The 17,285-nt window shown below is 54.5% G+C and overlaps 1 protein-coding gene across 3 annotated transcripts in view; it reads right to left on the reverse strand.

Annotated features, from left to right (window-relative positions):
• Positions 1–17,285, reverse strand: part of PKD1 (polycystin 1, transient receptor potential channel interacting) — a 79,434-nt gene that overhangs the window by 10,632 nt on the left and 51,517 nt on the right. For 2 of the 3 annotated variants that reach the window (XM_042036889.1, XM_042036887.1), the window contains exons 16-34: positions 16,537–16,686; positions 14,951–15,094; positions 13,788–14,067; positions 12,154–12,370; positions 11,549–11,699; positions 10,923–11,075; positions 8,264–8,408; positions 6,839–7,441; positions 6,226–6,382; positions 5,728–5,980; positions 5,005–5,200; positions 4,223–4,393; positions 3,725–3,868; positions 3,022–3,232; positions 2,477–2,603; positions 1,680–1,796; positions 1,480–1,529; positions 1,120–1,322; positions 499–604 (exon numbers count right to left, since the gene is read on the reverse strand). In XM_042036889.1, coding sequence (XP_041892823.1) covers positions 499–604; positions 1,120–1,322; positions 1,480–1,529; positions 1,680–1,796; positions 2,477–2,603; positions 3,022–3,232; positions 3,725–3,868; positions 4,223–4,393; positions 5,005–5,200; positions 5,728–5,980; positions 6,226–6,382; positions 6,839–7,441; positions 8,264–8,408; positions 10,923–11,075; positions 11,549–11,699; positions 12,154–12,370; positions 13,788–14,067; positions 14,951–15,094; positions 16,537–16,686 — 3,578 coding nt within the window. The remainder of the gene's footprint in view (positions 1–498; positions 605–1,119; positions 1,323–1,479; positions 1,530–1,679; positions 1,797–2,476; positions 2,604–3,021; positions 3,233–3,724; positions 3,869–4,222; positions 4,394–5,004; positions 5,201–5,727; positions 5,981–6,225; positions 6,383–6,838; positions 7,442–8,263; positions 8,409–10,922; positions 11,076–11,548; positions 11,700–12,153; positions 12,371–13,787; positions 14,068–14,950; positions 15,095–16,536; positions 16,687–17,285) is intronic. The other variant, XM_042036888.1, reaches the window with a different exon arrangement.

Raw genomic sequence — 17,285 nt, forward strand, 5'->3', positions numbered from 1 at the left:
GCCACTGCTGGCTCTGTGCTGAGCAGGCTGGCACCACGGGGGCTGAACTCCAGGGCCAGCACCAGTCCTGGGACATCACACATGTCCCCGAGGCACAGACACTGCTCTGTGTCTGTCTCATGGACAAGGCCTGACAGTCCCTCCCTTCCCTTGGCCGCCCACTCTGCAGTGGCTGGTGGTCAGAGTGTCCTGGGCACGGTAACACAATAGGGATTTGGGTAGAATCCCCTTCTCCCTCCCACCAGTGTCATGAAGTGAACCCTCATCCCAGCACTTTGCCCGCAGTCCAGAAGTGCTGGAGACACAGCTGGGGCTTTAAGGGACAATCCAGGTGGTTCCTGGAAGGGTGGCAGTGCTCTCCTGGAGCTGTGGCTGTGGGGGCTGCAGGAGTCATGGCCAGCAGGAACAGAGTGACCCGTGAAAGTGTCCCAAACCCAGCTCAGTTCAGCTGGGTGGGAGGCTCTGACTCCATGGGGGCTCTGCTCCCCAAACACTCACAGGCCTGAGATCAGATCTGTTTCTGCCCTCATGTATGGCCCCAGGTCCTGGGAGTGGGAGATGCCACTGGCTCCATCCGCCAGGATCTGCCGGATCAGATCCTCATCTGGGAAAGAGAGAGCACAGACAGCGTTGGCAGGAGCTCAGCACCCAGCACCACACCAGGACATGGCTCAGCCACGTGGTGGAACTGGGGAGGAGGAGGAGGAGGGTCATGGTGATGTCCTCCTCCCTGGGACAGCCCTCCCCTGCTCCCTGCCCTCCAGTTCCTGTCTATCCCAGCTTGGCCACAGAGCTGGGCAGGGAACTGCTGGTTCAAGAGGCCAAGTTCTCCTTCTCCAGCCATGTCCAGAGGCTCTAGGACACACTGTGTCTTTGCAGCCAGTGAGGAAGTTCTGCTTGCTTGCAGCATTCCCATGGGAACACGCCTCTCCTGGCTCCCAGTCTGCTGGCAGTGTGGGACCACCCACCTCAGTCTGACGCCCACCAGGATTTCCGCTTTCCCAGACTAAAATCCCACCTAAACAGACACAACCCTCCTCCCCTGCCCTTCAGAGTGAGGCCAGTGGTGATGGCAGCAGCTCTGTTGTTCCACCTCTGCCCTGAGCCGGGGGGGCTCACCTGAGGCCGAGAAGTACCGGGGCTGCCCCTGGTGAATCCCAAGGGACAAAGTGTCCTCCTCAGTGGCCAGTGGGGCCTCAAGCCCCAGGTGGCGGCTGGCCCGGCCTCTCTTCAGCTTCTGGATGGTGTTGCCCATGATGGAGGGGTCACTCAGCAGGTCTGGCCAGCTGAGCAGGGCCTCGCTGGAGGGCCACCGCACCAGGCTGTGGAAAAACAGGAATGGGGGCGGTCAGGAATGTGGGGAGCACAAGAAAATGAACTGTGTGGGATTGTAGAGGGAAACAGCTGTGGGAGCACAAGCCAAGCCCAGCAAAGCACAGACTAAAGTCCTGCTTGCTCCATCCCCAGAACCTCACTCACCTCTTGGAGTCCTCCAGGAACAGATCTGTTTTGGTTTGCTCAGAGAAGGCCTGCAGGGAACAGAAACGTTTCAGGAACGTGACACAGGTTTGTGCCTGGTGAAAGCAGCGGGTTGGGAACATCAGGAGTCACTGAGCTGCTCTTAACCCTGGGCCCACACCTCCAGGAGCCTGCCCAGCTGTGGGGAGGGAAGCAGTTACCTCTGCCTGGAGCCCGGGGAAGGTGGGGAAGGAGCTGTCAAGGATTGAGGAGTCCAGGTAGTTATCAATCTCCAGGGACTGCTGGTCTGAGTGAGTCACTGTGTGGCTGATGGAGACCTGCAGGGCACACAGGAGGGACAGAGGTGACACTGCCACTGCTGCTGAGAACAGGCACATGCCCATCCTCCACGGCCTCCCAGACACCTGTACCCACACGTGCCACAGCCAGGGCCACCCAAGTCATCTCAGGTACAAGTTCCCACGAAGTCCCCGAGTTTGAAAGCTTTTCCTGTGTGCTCTCAGCAGCATCAGCCACATTTGCTGCTCATCACTCCCTGAGCAGCTGGCTGCAATACTTAATGGGGCTGCTAATTGTGCTTAACTAGTCGTTAAATCTCCAGCTAATCCCTTCCCAGCTGCCTCACCACAGCTCTGCTCAGCCAGCTGAGCTTAGACCCAGGGCAGACATCAGAGAGGCTCCACTGAGCAGCTCCCAGGCTCTGCCTTTGGCATTTGGGTGCCTGTCACACACTGAAATCCTGAGGGAGGAAGTGCCTGAATAGCTTCTAAAATCTGCCCTTTTGGTGCCTGGGCACTGCCAGAGTCCAGCAGTGATCTGAGCTCAGGGAGGGAGGCAGAGACCAGGGAAGGGTCTGGCCCTGGTGCAGCACAACCAGGCAAGTGCAGAGGCAGGCTGGAGGAGTGAGGTCCCAGGAAAGGCAGAATTCAGCCTCCCAAAAGCAAACCTGGTGGCCTCCCACCCATCTGAGCAACCTGCAACCAACCCCGCTCCTTACCTTGCCACGAGCCATCCGGAAGAGAAATAAAATTACCAGGTAGAGAGGGTAAACCACCACGCTGGACACCAGGCCAACAGCCACCGTGTCCACGCTGACAGGGATCAGGCTGGAAACAGCCACATTGCTGCAAGGAATTGAGAGGGATCAGAGACAGATGTCAGCAGAAGCATTTGGGGTTGTCAGGTAAGCAGACAGGAGACTGAAGTGCACAACCAGGAATTCCAGATGTGCAGAGAAGAAAATGGGCCTGAAAACCAAAATCAGACTGTCTTTGGTCATCCATCATCCATGGCCTGGTCCCAGACTCCTTAGAATGGGGAGGGCAGACTCAAGGCATAAGCAAGGAAGCTCTTCCCAGTGGATGGAAGATGTGTCCTGCCCCAATGGGACAGGTAGGAGGGCCCTGAGCAGGTTGGGACTGGGTGGGGACACACCTGAGGTGGACATTGCCCACCATACCCTTTACACACCTGAGGTGGACACTGCCCACCACACCGTGCACACACCTGAGGTGGACGTTGCTCACCACACCATGCACACACCTGAGGTGGACGTTGCTCACCACGCCGTACCACACGGCGTTGGCGCAGAGGAAGAGGAAGATGAGGAGGCAGCAGCAGGTGGCCCTCTGGACACGGGTGAAGCGGGAGCGGGGTGGGCGGTCCCACAGGGACAGCCACACGTGCTTCTCGAAGAACCCGCGCTGCAGCTCCGCCACGAAGATCCGCCAGAAGCTCCTCAGCTCACTCTCACCTGGGGACAAAGTGACAGACTCAGGGTGGCTGCACCACTGAGGGGACCTGGCTGGGCTGGCCACGTCCCTCCCAACAGACTGGTACTCCAGAGGTATCCACACTGCATCCACAGCGTCCCTCCGCATGCAGTGCTCATTGGGGATGAGTGGATGGAAAAGCTGCCCAGCAGAAAAGGATCTGGGGGTGACAGTGGCTGAACATGAGCCCAGCTGTGTCCAGGTGGGCAAGAGCACCTGGCTTGTACCAAAGACAGTGTGGCCACTGGCCCTGTCCCTTATGCAGGGCACTGCTGAGGTACCTCCAATCCTGGGGTCAGTTCTGGGAACCTCACAAGAAGAAATACATGGAGGGGCTGGAGTGTGTCCAAAGAAGGGAACAGAGCTGGGGAAGAGTCTGCAGCACCATGAGAGGCTGGGGGAGCTCAGCCTGGAGAAAAGGAGGGGCCCAGGTGCCAGGGGTGAGAAGGACCCAGGGGAGGTGGAGCACTCACTGGCAGCAAACACCTCCCTCTCCACCAGGCCATCATTGTCCTCGCTCTCCACTGACAGCCAGTCATTCACCAGGAAGAAATAGCTCTTGCTGCTCTGCAGGTCCCGCACGATGACGTGCTGCAGGTACCACGAGGGGCTCAGTCCTGAACGGGGAGAGACGAGGGAATATTTCACGGCACACATTCCCTGTGTGAGCCTGTGAAGCTGAGGGGGCCACAGGAGCACTGTCAGTGGGACAGCAGCATTTCTGTGCAACGTGATTGTCATCGATGGGCACTGCACAGTACCCACGAGGGAAGCATGGCACAGCCAGGTCACCCTGAGGTGACATTTATGGTCACAGCACACAGGACATTGCACTGTCTGTGTCTGGGGTGGCACCTGGCCAGTCTGTGAGGGAGACTCCATGTCCCCCAGCAATATCCCCCCAGTCCAGCAGGTCACCACAGGCCAGGTCCCCCTGTCCAGGCCCAGGACGTGGCCCCTCCATGTCCCACCTTTGTTGTCGTGCCAGATGCGGATGCGCCAGATGCTGCCCAGGCTCCGCTCCGTGGCGATCTGGAACACGTCCAGGCTGTTGCGGTGGAAGGCGTTGTCCCCATCCAGGTGTCTGTGGCCACTTTTATTGTCCACCCCATACAGGGCGATGCCCACGTGGGCCGTGGTACCTGCAGGGAAGGAAGGGGCTCTCTCAGGGAAGCCCACCCGAGGTGCAGCTGGACCCCAGCACTGCCTGTGACAGCTCTATCACAAACCCAGCCCCCAAACACAAGCCAAACTTTGTGCCTGCCTGCTGCTGGGAAAGATTCCAAACAAAGTAATGGATCCTGGAAGACAGCAAAAGGATCCATCCAAAGGGCCTACAAGGCAGGAGAGGGTCAGAAGTGAGGAACAATCTCTGCCTCTGCAACCACAGCCCAGTCAAGGAAGGCAGGATGAAGGAATTTCTCTCCTGAGTGGTTCCTTCCAGCAGCAATTGGTTGTCCCACCACAACAGCCAGTGGTGGGAGAGCATCGCCTAGTGGAAGGTGTCCCTGCCCATGTCAGGAAGTTGGAACCAGAAGGTTTTTGAGGAACCTTCCAACCCAAACCATTCTCTTGACCTGCCCCATCACCACACAATAAAAACTGGGATGCTGTGGGAAGCCCTGGACTGAAGCTGCAGCTCAGCTCTGGGCTCCGTGAGGAGCGTTCAGAGCGTGACATGCTGAGGTGGGACCTCAGGTGAACTACAGGTGTTCCCCTGGGAACCAGGCATGGGAGCAGGCTGTGGGCTCACCTGACCCTCTGCCCCAGCCCGTTTTCACCAGGATCTCGTATTTGTACATCCCGTTCTTCCCGCAGAAGGGAATCACCCCCACGCGGTTCATGTCGATCATGTCCAGCTTGTGCACGATCAGCGCAGCCACCGAGTAGGTGACAAAGCACACGGCACATGTCAGCAGCACGATGTAGTTCAGCCCTGGGCCTGGAGCCTGGAGAAAAGAGAAGTGTTGAAAGGCAAGCCCAGGAGGATCCAGCTCCCATTCCCTGCCTCCTTCCTGGCCATCACCCCGCTCACAGACGTGGCCCCGCACAGCCGGCAGCAGCAGCTGCCAGGAGCTCCCTGCTCCCACTCACGTCACAGGGACAGAGCGAGGAAGAGCCTGGATGCCCCTGGGATGCAGGGAGCAGCTGGCAGGTGCGACTCTCTGGGATCAAACGGTGCTGGGTGACAGTTGGGAGGAAAGTTTCGGCATCTCCCTAAGAGGGAGACACAGTGCGAGGTGTCCAGGCCAGGGAATAAAGCCATCTGCAAAGGTCTGTTTCCAGCCAGGATTCCCAAGCAGGGGACACAGCTTCTCCTGAGCTGTGCCCATCTGCACCTCCCAAAGGCTCCCAGATGCCTGTGCTGGTGCCAGCTTAGACATGAAGCCAACAGGAGCCTCAGGCTTTGCTCCAGGTGATGACAACCTGTTCTATGTTTGACAACACTGCACAGCCTCTGCTTTGCTGTACTCACAGGAAAGATGAACTGGACAGAGTTTGGGGGCACAAAGAGGCTGGCCCCAAAGGCTGTGAGGTGCTGGGTCAAGCACACAGCCTGGTCTGGCCTGGTCTCCTCCAGGGGGACAATTCCCTCCGTCTTCCAGCGCTTCTCCTGCTCGCTGAAGTACTGGCACAGGGATGTGTACAGCCCCAGGGTCACCTCCACTGGCGACCAGCTGAAGTGGTTGGTGATGTTCAGGTAGTACTTCTGGTTAGGATCGTCCGTTCTGGAGAAGGGAAAGAGCAAGGAGATGATTCCCCCACATTCTGGTGCAGGTGTGTCCAGGGTAAGCATCCAGCTGCAGGGGCAGGGATGCACTCACAAAGGAGGAAAAGCCCAGTGAACATGGTGTAATTTACACCCTTTGGCAGTGCAGATACTCAGGGGTTCCACAGACCACCTGAGCAACCATCACATGCATCCACAGCACAGCCTGTGGCTGACAGGAATTACCAGGGAGGCTTCTCTTACCTGGGTGAGGTGAAGAAGGTGTAGAGCTTGTGGTCACTTCCAGCCAGGGCATCCAGGCTGATTCTCTTGGAGGCAGAGCAGTTGTGCTCATTGGGCTGGGGCTCGTGATGGAGATAGGCCATGATGAAGGGCTCGGGCTCACTGGCCAGGTAATGCTCTGTGGGGAGGGGAAGGAACAGAAGTGGCTTTAAAAACCCCTGGGAGACTCAACTACAAGTCTGCTGCCAGCACTGGGGCTCAAGGAAGAGTATAAGGAATGCAGAAAGTTGTGAGAGATGCTTCTCCAGACTGCGCTCTCTCAGTGTGCACCTCAGAGGATCCCCAGGCACTGAATACCATTGGACCTGCCCGGGACAGGGACTGGACAATGCCCTCCAGGGCTAACGTGGCTCAACAGAAGGGCTGGGAAAAGCAAAAGGCTTCTCAGGGCCAGAATCCACAAGCAAGGATGACACTGGGCACTGGAGATTGTCCAGGATAGCCAGAACCTCGACCACACAGTGTGGAACCTACTGCCAACACCTGGCATCCCTTCCCCCACCAGTTATCCCTCACACCCAGCTCTCCTCTCTCACAGGAAGAATTAACAAAGAGATGGATTTGTCTGAACTACCATTGAAGACTCTGTAGGTGAGCTGGAAGTGCAGTCCTGCTTCCCTGTTGTTGCTCTCCATGATCACAATCAGGTTCACGGACGTTCTTGCCTCGATGACTTTCGTGCCAGCCACGAGATTTTTGGGGTCTGTGTTGTTTGAGACCATCACAGTGATGGCTTTTTCAGAGTCCAGGCTCCCGATGGGGATCTGCACCCCGTTGTGTGTCTGGAACTCCATGGAGGCGACCTTGGTGGACACGGTGTAGTTGCTGATGTACCCAAAAGGGAAGGGATTGGAGTCCACTTGGAACATGACTTGGATGACATCCGTCAGGTTGGAGAGAGTGGAGTTGAAGGCCTGGGGGATGGAGAACTGGCAGTTTGGTGTGTTTTCGTAGCAAAGCAAGTTAAAGGGGTCAGACCTCTTGCCTGTGGCCTTAATTTCTCCTCCCACCAGCTCAAGGGGCTCTTCGTTCAGCACCCGAGATTTCATGAGGATTCGCATCAGGCTGGAAGACAGGTTGTAGGCTTTGGGAGCCAGCAGCAAATTGTGGGAATCAGCAAGCAGCTCCTGGGGCTTGGATTCTTGTGAAATTGTATTGACAAGGTGGATTAGGTCACCTGCCAGGAGAGAAATGAAAAGGAAGTGGTAAATAGCCTGGATAAACTGCTACAGTCAGGAGAACACCTGACACCTTCCCAAAGCAATCAGACAAGGCTTTCCTTGCTGTCTTCTCACTGTTCCTCTGCACATGACCTTCCCCACTGGAGTGTTCATAGCCCAGAGCTAAAAGCAAAGCTGTCAGCAGTTCCTGCAGCCTCTCTAATCTACCAGGTTTGGTGAGGAATACTTAATCACAGCATGCTTGATTTCCCTCCTGTGTAGTGAAGAGAACCACCACTCAGGAAGCAGGCAAGGAATGGATAAAACAAATGTATGTTCCTATGCTTTTGCACTATAAAGTGCACAACACTCAGAAAGGAGTGCAGAGGTAACAAGGTGTGCAGAGAAGGAGTCTCTGCTTCCCCCCAGGTCACCCAGGTGGCAATTTCCATGCAGTGTTCCCAGATGCCCCAGTGAGGTTTGACAGCCTCCTCGGACTCCAACCAGGAAGACAAGCATCTGGAAGCCATAGCTGTTACTCATTGTTTACTAAAAAGAGAACCCCTGGAGTCTTAGTGAGCTTATTAGGAGTAATAGTGAGTTATATTAACAACTGTCAGATTTAAGCGTCCACAGAGGCAGCTGCCAAAGCCAGGACAACCCTGGGAAAAGCGCAGGGAGAAGAGAGGGCTGGGATGCCACACTCCAAATGGCAGATGCAATTTCCTAAAAATTTGGGCCAAAGCTCAAATGGCAGAGGAGGGAGCCTGAAAGCCCCCCTCGGTGTCCTCCTGCCCCTGAGCCAGTCCCCTGTCCCCCACCTAGAGGACAAAGCTCACCTGTGATGTTGAGGATGTTGTCGGCAATGCCAGTTGGTGTCACCGTGCCCTGGGTGGTCTCCCCTTGCAGAATGGTCATCATGGTCTCCAGCTTGTTCAGGGTCCTTGTCAGGCATGATTTGCACACTAGCTCCTTGCTCACCACCTGCAAAGGGACCAGTGTCTGACAGAGCAGGAACACTCCAGGGAAAGCCCAGCTGGCTCAGTCCTGAGGAGACCTTTTCACTCTGGAAGTGCCCCATGCCCTGTCCAGCCCTGGGGAGGGGACAGCAGAGGCTGCCCTGCTCATACTGAGAGTGGCCAGCAAGTTGTTGGGGTTCAGCACGTCCCAAGAGTCCAAGACTCTTCCACCTCCCTCCCAGGACATTCCAAGGTGCCAATGTACAGGCAGGCAGAGGATGCCTGGCAGAGGACGCTTTTGGGTTGGAAAAAGGAATGAAGGGAGAAAATTGTTGCCCAGAAAAGCTGTGGCTGCTCCATCCCTGGAATTGCTCAAGGCCAGGTTGGACAGGGCTTGGAGCAACCTGATCCTTCCAACCCAAGCCATTCCAGGATTCTGATTCTAAATTGATTTCCCTGGTGTTCACTCATAAGGACCAGGCACATCTCCCCTCTGGGGCCACACACAGAAACCAACCAGGAAGAGCTGGATAGGATTCCTCCATCCACTCCACGACCTCCAGTGGAAGCAGGATTTAGCCCCAATTGAATTCATTTCAGTGTCTAAACACTCCTGAAGGCTGTGGGAGGAATCCTGCCACTCAGGCATGATGGATGTCCCTCCCTCTGCTCCCAGATGTGTCCAAGAAACAGAATGTTCCAGCCATGGCCTGGAGCTTCCTGCACTCTCGAGGGCTGGATGGGAGGGACTGAGGCAACACATGGAAGCTGTTACAACCCCGTTCCTAGCTCTTATTCATCTTTTTTCTTTTAATCATCATAGGATTCAGCCGTGATTCACCATATGTTTTGGTGAAGAATCAAAACAGCATCTGCAGGTCTTGAATTCCCCCTTTTCTGCTTTATTTGTAAGCTCGGAGAAGCCAGGACAGACTGTGTGAATCGGAGTCAGGAATCAGGTTCTGGGGAGGAACCACCCAAGGGCAGCTCCTACTTACGAAGGAGAACTGACCAAGAAATCTGAGATTCTTTTTTTATCCCTCCAGGAGAAACTAATTCTGATTTTTCCTCTCCCTTTTAGGTAAAATCAAAAATGTATCAGCCCTGATGGACACTTGTGCAGGAAAGGAATGTGTGAACTCCACTTGTCTCAGCCACTTGGGAAATTCTGGAGTACTATTTTCCTAAGATTTTCATTCCAACCCAGAGCACAAAGTAATCCTGGAATGTCAGCTTTTCCCATGGAATAAAAATTCTATTTCTAGATCTAAGCTTCCACAGCAAGATCAAGTCACGAGGCAGGAGGAGGTGGGAGAGACAGAAACAAACCAGTCCAGCATGTAATGGGATGTGCTGAACCCCAAACCCCGGACAAAGGGGAACAGAAAGAAGGGATTTTTGAGGTTTGCAGGCTCAAAAGCAGGGAAGGGAGCAGATCAGGATTCTGTGGGTGGGATGCAGTGCTTGTCCACCACTGACCTGCCTGCAGGGGAAACACAGCCAGGGCCAAGGTACCCAACCAGTCCGCAAAGCAAAGATTTGGGGAGGGTGGGAGGAGGAGCCAGAGCAGCCTGGCTGAGCACCAAACCCCATGTGCATTATGTAACCGGGCTCTCTTCCCTCCTAAATCCACCAGGCAGCAGCCCCAGCACCGGGAATGGGGGCTGCAAACTGCCAGGAGCACGGTGATTCCAGTGAGCAGCAGAGCAAAGCAGAGAGGGGTTTCTCATCTTGTAGGGCAGAAACACGGCTGGGAGGAGCATCAGACCTGGGCACTGGCCCCTGGCCCAAGGCAGCTCTACTTGTGTTACTCCTGATGGGAGCCCAGTCTGTGCTCACGGATTCTGTGACTCCCCCAGTGATTTATTCCAATGCTTCTGGAGCCCCTCTGCTCTGGAGCCAGGCTGGGAGAGCTGGGCGTGTCCAGCCTGGAGAAGAGAAGGCTCTGAGGAGACCTTAGACCCTCTTCCAGTGCCTAAAGGGGCTCCAGAAGAGCTGGAGAGGGGCTTTGGACAAGGGCCTGGAGTGCCAGGACAATGGGGAATGGCTTTAAGCTGAAAGAGGGTAGATTAGATGGGATATTGGGAAGAAATTGTTCCCTTTGAGGGTGGGGAGGCCCTGGCACAGGGTGCCCAGAGAAGCTGTGGCTACCCCATCCCTTGGAAGTGCCCAAGGCCAGGTTGGACAGGACTTGGAGCACCCTGGGATAGTGGAAGGTGTCCCTGCCCATAGCAGGGGGTGGCACTGGGTGAGCTTTAAGATCCCTTCCAACCCAAACCATTCCATGATTCTCCAATTCTCCAGCCTGTGAAGGCCTCTCCTGCAGCCTCCACCTGCAGCTGCCAACCAGGACAGGTACCAGAGGAGCAGCACAGAGCTCCCAGGGGCAGAGCTGGCAGCACCCAGGACCTCACCACAGAAACCCTGACGATGCCAGCAAGTGACACCTGTCCCTGCTGTGTGTGGAGAGAGCCAGGCAAGCACAGCAAGGACTGAGGAGCTGCAGCTGGAGGCTCAGAGGTGGTGGCAGGGGACGTACCGTGCACTGCGCCAGGGCGGCTGAGATCTGCTGGATGTCATCCACCGTGTTCACCTTCAGGGAGTTCAGGGTCTCTGTGATGTTGTTGCGAGTCCAGGTCCGGAGCTCAAATTCATGCCCAGCCTCAGGTTCCAGCAGCATGGATCGCTCATACTGGGGGGTGGAAGAAAAAGCAGGAAGAGTGAGGAAGGTAGAGTGAAAAAAACAGAGTGAAGAGCAGTTTCAGAGGCTGCTGAGCTGAGCTGGAGTCACCTGTTCCCTGCACTCCACATCTCCTGCCTCTGCTTCTCCCCAGAGGGATCTAATGAGCTGGTTTTCCAGCAGAACTTCCTCAATTTCACTTCTGTTCTCCAAGCAATTATCTTAACAGCCTGGCACTCAGCAGCCGTCTAGTACCTGGAGTGCAGTCCTTATCCAGCTCAGCAGGGTGCCTGTGCCCAGGGGGAAGCTCATCCCTGCCTGGCTTCCAGGTATGCAGCAACCTCTTCCTGGGCAGGGAAACAGGAATATAGCCCCAAATTCCTGCCCTGCCTACAGAGATTGTTGTACAAAATCTGGCCCAAAAATTCTACTGGCGATTGCAAGGACTTCTGGAGGCCCCTCTTGGGCAGAACAAGCTTCGTTACCTCATTCAAGATGGTGATGAGAGCCAGAGAGTACTCAATGACCTGCTGAGGGTCCCCTTGTTTCACCAATCCCTGGAGCACGCTGTCAGTCTGATTGTAGAGCCAGTGGGAGAGGCTGGGGAACCCCTCGGGGAGGCCAATTTCAATGGAGCTGCAAGGAAAGAGGGATTTGGGTGAAGTGCAGACTGGGCTGGGAGGGAGAGGAGGGGAGGCAGGTGGGTGACCCACAAAAGCACCACTGCTGCTGCCGTGGTGCCCCATTTGCATGAGAAACACCAAGGACCTGCAGCCTGACTCCTCACTGGCCCAGCCCTGGGACTCCATGATCCCAGAGTCTTTTCCCACTTAGCAGTTCCACGATTCCGTGGCAGCAGTAACTCCTGGGAAAACCTCCCCCTCCAGCAATGACCCACAAAGCCTGGAATTCTCTGTCTGCACTTCTGCTGAGCCTCCCCTCCCCTTCCTGCCAACAGCCTCTTGCAGGAGGCAAACCCTTCACCCAGGATCAGGACAGGGACCCGCTGGCCAAGCCACGAGCCTGGGATTTGGGAGCTGAAGCTGGACACGGTGCCGAGGGAAAGCCCAGCCTGCCAGCAGCATCTTACCGGTTCACAGCCACCACGGTGGCTCCCAGCTGGTCCTGCACCAGCACGGCCACGGACACCTGGAAGCCGCTCTCGTGGAAGCCGGGGGGCAGGAAGGCGCCGTGCTCGGCCCGGCTGCCCTTGTACACGCAGAACTCGTGGAAGTGGCCGGGGCGGTGGCGCGAGGCCAGCAGGATGTACACCAGCGGCCCCTCGGCGTCCTCTGTGTCCCGCCAGCCTGCAAGGAAACCCCACAGGGCTCTGACAGGGGCATGGGGAGCTGCAGACACCACCCCAAAGGAGCTGGCACTGCCCCCTCCCACCCCTGGGGTGTCCCATCCCGCTCAGCCCTTCAGCATGGATGGAGTTTGGAGCTGAAGACTGACAAGGGACAAGATGGTCTTTAAAGACCCTTCCAACGCAAACCATTCCAGGATTCTCTGATGGTTCTATGGACCTGCCCTTGCTGCTGTCCCAGCAGGGGTCCCCTGCTCTAGCAGACTGTCCCCACAATGAGGACAGCACAAGGACTCCACCAGGCTGGAGGGGTGTCTTCATTCTCTCTGAATTTTTGTGATGTTTAGGAGTTTCTCCCTGGGTGTTTGGGTTCTGTAACATTTAAAGGGATTATGAAAAATTCATGATCAAAATAACAAGGGGGAATAACTGCTGAGGCTGGGAACAGCACTGACAAAGGCCACAGCATCTGTACAAGTCCTGACATTAGACAGAGGCTCAGCTCTCCGGCAGTTCAGCCTCTCAGGAACAACTGAGCCCAGGACAAAATCTGCACAAAGATTTCCTTGAAGCTCCCAGGAATTATGGTGACTTTCATGGGAGCTGGGCAGTTGGGAAATTCATTGTGTTCGCCAGTGAGCCCCAGTGAAGGTGCTGGCACTGCCACTGTGTCCTGCCTCTGTCACTTCAGCTTAAAAACAATCACTAAGAGCTGAAATTCCCACCATTCCAAAGAAGAATTGATTCCAGCATTATTCTGGATAGCTCAAAACATACCGAAGTTACAACCACATCACCCTAAACACATTTCTGCTGCTCCCCCAGTTTGGTGCCCAGCCCCCTGGAAGCAGCAAGATTCATCTCCTCCCAGCGTGGCTTCCTGGCACTGCACAAAGAGCTCTAATCTCTAACACTGATCATTTGGGGAAATCTGGTTTCCAGAGGCACTTAGTCCTTGGCCCAAGGCTACGGGACATCAGCCAGGCCACTTCTCCAAAGCTGGGCTCACTGTTGCTGTCTCTGCAGCTGGTTGGGAAGGTGACGGTGGTGGGAACATCCAGCCCACACGGCAGAGACAGCCCCACTGCTTCATCTTTTGATTCTTTCCACATACTGTGACTCAGTTTTGGGCACCATCTTCTTTTTCCTGCACTGAAATACCAGTCCCTTCCACAAGAACTGGTCTGGCCTGGATATCACCATTCACCTACATGAGTTAGGAATTTTTAAACTGCCTGCCTGCCACAGTGAGTTTGAGAGCTCCACAATTTGGGCCCACAAAGCTGCTCATGGTCCAAACCACTGCTGAGCCCAGCCCTGACCAACATTGCCCTGGGGTAGGAGTTTGGGGTGGAGGGAACATCTGTGGGAAGAGCAGCTGGTCATGAGGAGCAGGAGGGGCTGGCAGGTGCTCTCACCTGCACACTCAAAGTGCACCTTTGTCACCAGTGCCCTGAGGGGTCCCTTGGGGGACAGGCGGCAGGACCCCCCCACAGGGGGTTGGTTGGGCAGCAGGTCGATGGAGGCGAAGCCTTCCTCCCCCGTGGTGAGGTCTGTGATGTGCAGAGTGAAGGTGTATCCCTCGCCATCTCTCAGGGCTCCTTGCCTCAGGACCAGGTTCATCCCCGTGTCGCCAGTGGACGTGGTTGTTTTGTCCAGGATGAGGGACTTGTTCTTAAAGCTGTGAGCTGCCCACCTCTGCAGGGATGGACAGGGGAAAGACAGGAGAGGTTTGGTTTGAAGCTGAAGTTATGTCCTTAAAATGTTTTCAGATTGAGTCTTTTATAAAAAGTAACAGATTTCTAGTGGGAGCGTCTGCCAAATTTGCAGTTGATAATTCAGCTTTAGTCTTGTGTGCTACAGCAACAAGAACTGGAACCTTTCCAAAATGTCTGGTGGGAATATTTCCACTGTGAGATCTACTTTAGTTTCTGGGATTACATCACCTTCCGACAGAATATTTCATAATACAGAGTACAAAACACAGGAAATAAATGAAGCACTGGTGGAGTCTCCATGGGATACTGTGTTTTATGTGCTTCAAGCTGAACGTGGCCTGGGTGGTTACCGTTAATAGCACAAACCTACGACTGTGATAACAGGAGAAACAGTGAGATAACCAGGCAGAAAATGCCAGGCAAGGACATGCTGGGCTTGCTGGGAGCAACAGGACTTCCAGTTCTGAGACCTGCTTCACTCCACAGGCTGCAATGGAAGCTGGAATTAGAGGAGGGCACAAGAGGAGAGAATGAACCACCTCTGCTTGAGCTGCCAGAATAATGGGCAAAATGCCAACCAGCAGGGAGAAAAACCACTTCACTTTACAGATCTCTTATAGGGAAAAAAAAGTGGCTTTTGTGTGGAAAGGGCTAGCCACTCATGGCTCTGGCTTAGAAATGACCCCACAAGGACTCAGCCAGAACCACCTGCCACTGCTTGTGGCCAGAAATTGCTTCCCCTCCTTGTCTCTACGGCAGTTTATGTCCAGGACTTCATTTCTCTTTCCCTTTCCACCCTGACCCCTCTGCCTGCCCCTTCTTCCAGAGCCCACCAAAGGTGAAGCAAAGCCTTGTGACTTTACCCCAAGCTTGGAGTCGTTGTGACAGTTCTGGCAGGTGCCCTCCAGGTACACGTAGGAGCTCTTGCTGACCTCGTAAACAGACTGAGCCTTGCAGGAAACACACTCCAGGGACACGATAGGGACTCCTCCCCTCTTGATGAATACCTGGGAAGGCAAGAGGCTCCATCAAGAAGGTCTGACACCAAAACACAGACAACAGCCAAGGACACACCCCAGCACCTGGTGCTGCAAGGAGGAATTGCTCTGCACCAGCCCAGTCTGTGCTAAGAAACAGCAGGAAGGGATTCCCAATGGATTTTGGGTCAGATTTAAGCTGCATCTCTGCTCTTACACTGCCCAGTTCTGTCACTGGTTTGCAAGAGCCACCCAACGCCAAACCGGGCTGACCTAGGTCATTCTGGATTTATTTATTTACACTTTTTAACAACATAAATGACTTCTGAAATGTCCCTCTGGTCCCTGGTGCTGAATTCCCAGCAAACCCTGCTTGTGCTGCCAGATGGGGATGGAAGAACCACCTTTCCCAGGGAGCAGCACATTGTTCCAGGCTTTCAGCTGGAATCTAACTGCACATCTCCAGACATCCACCACACCTTCCTGGCAGAGCACTCGCAGAGCTCTAGAGGCACCAGTGGCTCAGACACAACAGCAGTTGAACTCTGACCCCTGTGCTCTGTCTAAATTCCTTTAATCCCTGAAGAAATGGGCTTGTCCAGCACTGGACTGAGCCCTCTGCCCTGGCATAATGAGTGTTATGAATTCAAAGACAGTAATGAAGACATTGTTTAACATGGCAGACTCTTAAAAGGGGATAAATATCCTCCAGCACTCCGCCGGAGCGCGCTGGAGCTCCCTTCATTCCGCCAGTATTTGCAGATTTCCTGCGACACTGGAAGCATTGTTTTGCGCTCCTGCATGGAAACCAGATACTACGGAATGTCCTTGAAAGACTATTAATTTCATTTTTTTTCTTTTCATCCTGCAGCTCTGGTTTCAAAACCAGGCTGTAAGAGTTTCCACTTCCACACTGCGTCCATCTCCAATTGCCAAGCGCACCACAATGGATGTTCCTGACATAAACTGTGCGGGTGCGCTTAGCGTGGGGATTCGTGGGACATAAACAACGTGCACTGAAAAAATCCTCCCTTAAAAAACCTTCCAAGGTGAGAAGAGAGGAACTGTTGACAGTAACATTAAGCACTGGCTCTTAAGAAGCTCTCTGGGTAAAATGAGGGAAGAGCCTGTGGCACGTGAAGAGCTGGGACTGCAGAAGAGCGGGAAAGGAAGTGTCCTTTCTCCTATAGAAACTTCCTTGGGAAAAGGGACTAATTTTTCCCTGTGAGGGTGGGGAGGCCCTGGCACAGGCTGCCCAGAGAAGCTGTGGCTGCCCCTGGATCCCTGGGAGTGTCCAAGGCCAGGCTGGACAGGGCTTGGAGCAACGTGGGATAGTGGAAGGTGTCCTTGCCCATGGCATGGGTGGAACTGGATGATCTTTAAGGTCCCTTCCAACCCAACCATCCCATGACTCTGTGCCTTAGAGGTGGCTGTGCCAAGGAGAGAAGGTGACAGCTGTGTGTGGTACGCACGGTTTGGTTGGTGGCCTCGGGACTCATCCCCTCCTTCCTGACGGTGAGGTCGAACGTGTACTCCACATCTGCTTCTAATAGAGCTTTGGATATTGTGACAATTCCTTCCTTGGCACTGAAATTCAGAGAGCACCCTGCAGCCGAGCTCTGCTTGCAAGGAGAAAAGAACTTTCAAACCCTCCTTGGTACGGGTGCACATCGGGTTAGTCCACAGCCAAAACATTCAGGTCCACACAGAGTCACTGCCACAGACCTTGCTGTGCAGTGCCACCACTGGGGTGGGGAAAACAGGGCATGTGTGGACACACATTATCCTACTCTTCAGGTTAGTAAACAGTAGCTAGAATACTCCTGTATTTCATCTGAGTTTCAAATTTGTAGTTTACAGCAATTAATTCTTCATTAAATACCTTATAAACATTGCCAAGCAACACAAAAAGCTCATGTTAAACCAACAGGTCCAATCCCCATACACTTCACATTTGCTATTTTGAGACAAAGCTAGAAAACATGACATTGTACAAAGAAAAGAGTTCCTCATTCAATCAAAAATGGTCCTGAGGTGGATTCCCATCAGGATTTGCCAGGAGTTCTCCCTTGCTCTTCCATCAGTGCAGGGTCAGACCACTTCAGCACATGAGGACAGTGACCTGCTTGTGACCACAAGCTGTGGTCACTTGACCTCTCCGAAGTCTAACTTTGTCCCATGATGGCATTAGAGACATTTAACTGTTAATGGGACAGGGACC

This window comes from Corvus kubaryi, unplaced genomic scaffold, assembly GCF_017639235.1.
Source record: "Corvus kubaryi isolate FWS band 111438036 unplaced genomic scaffold, C.kubaryi_AGA036_p1.0 37387, whole genome shotgun sequence".
Lineage (NCBI taxonomy): Eukaryota > Metazoa > Chordata > Aves > Passeriformes > Corvidae > Corvus > Corvus kubaryi.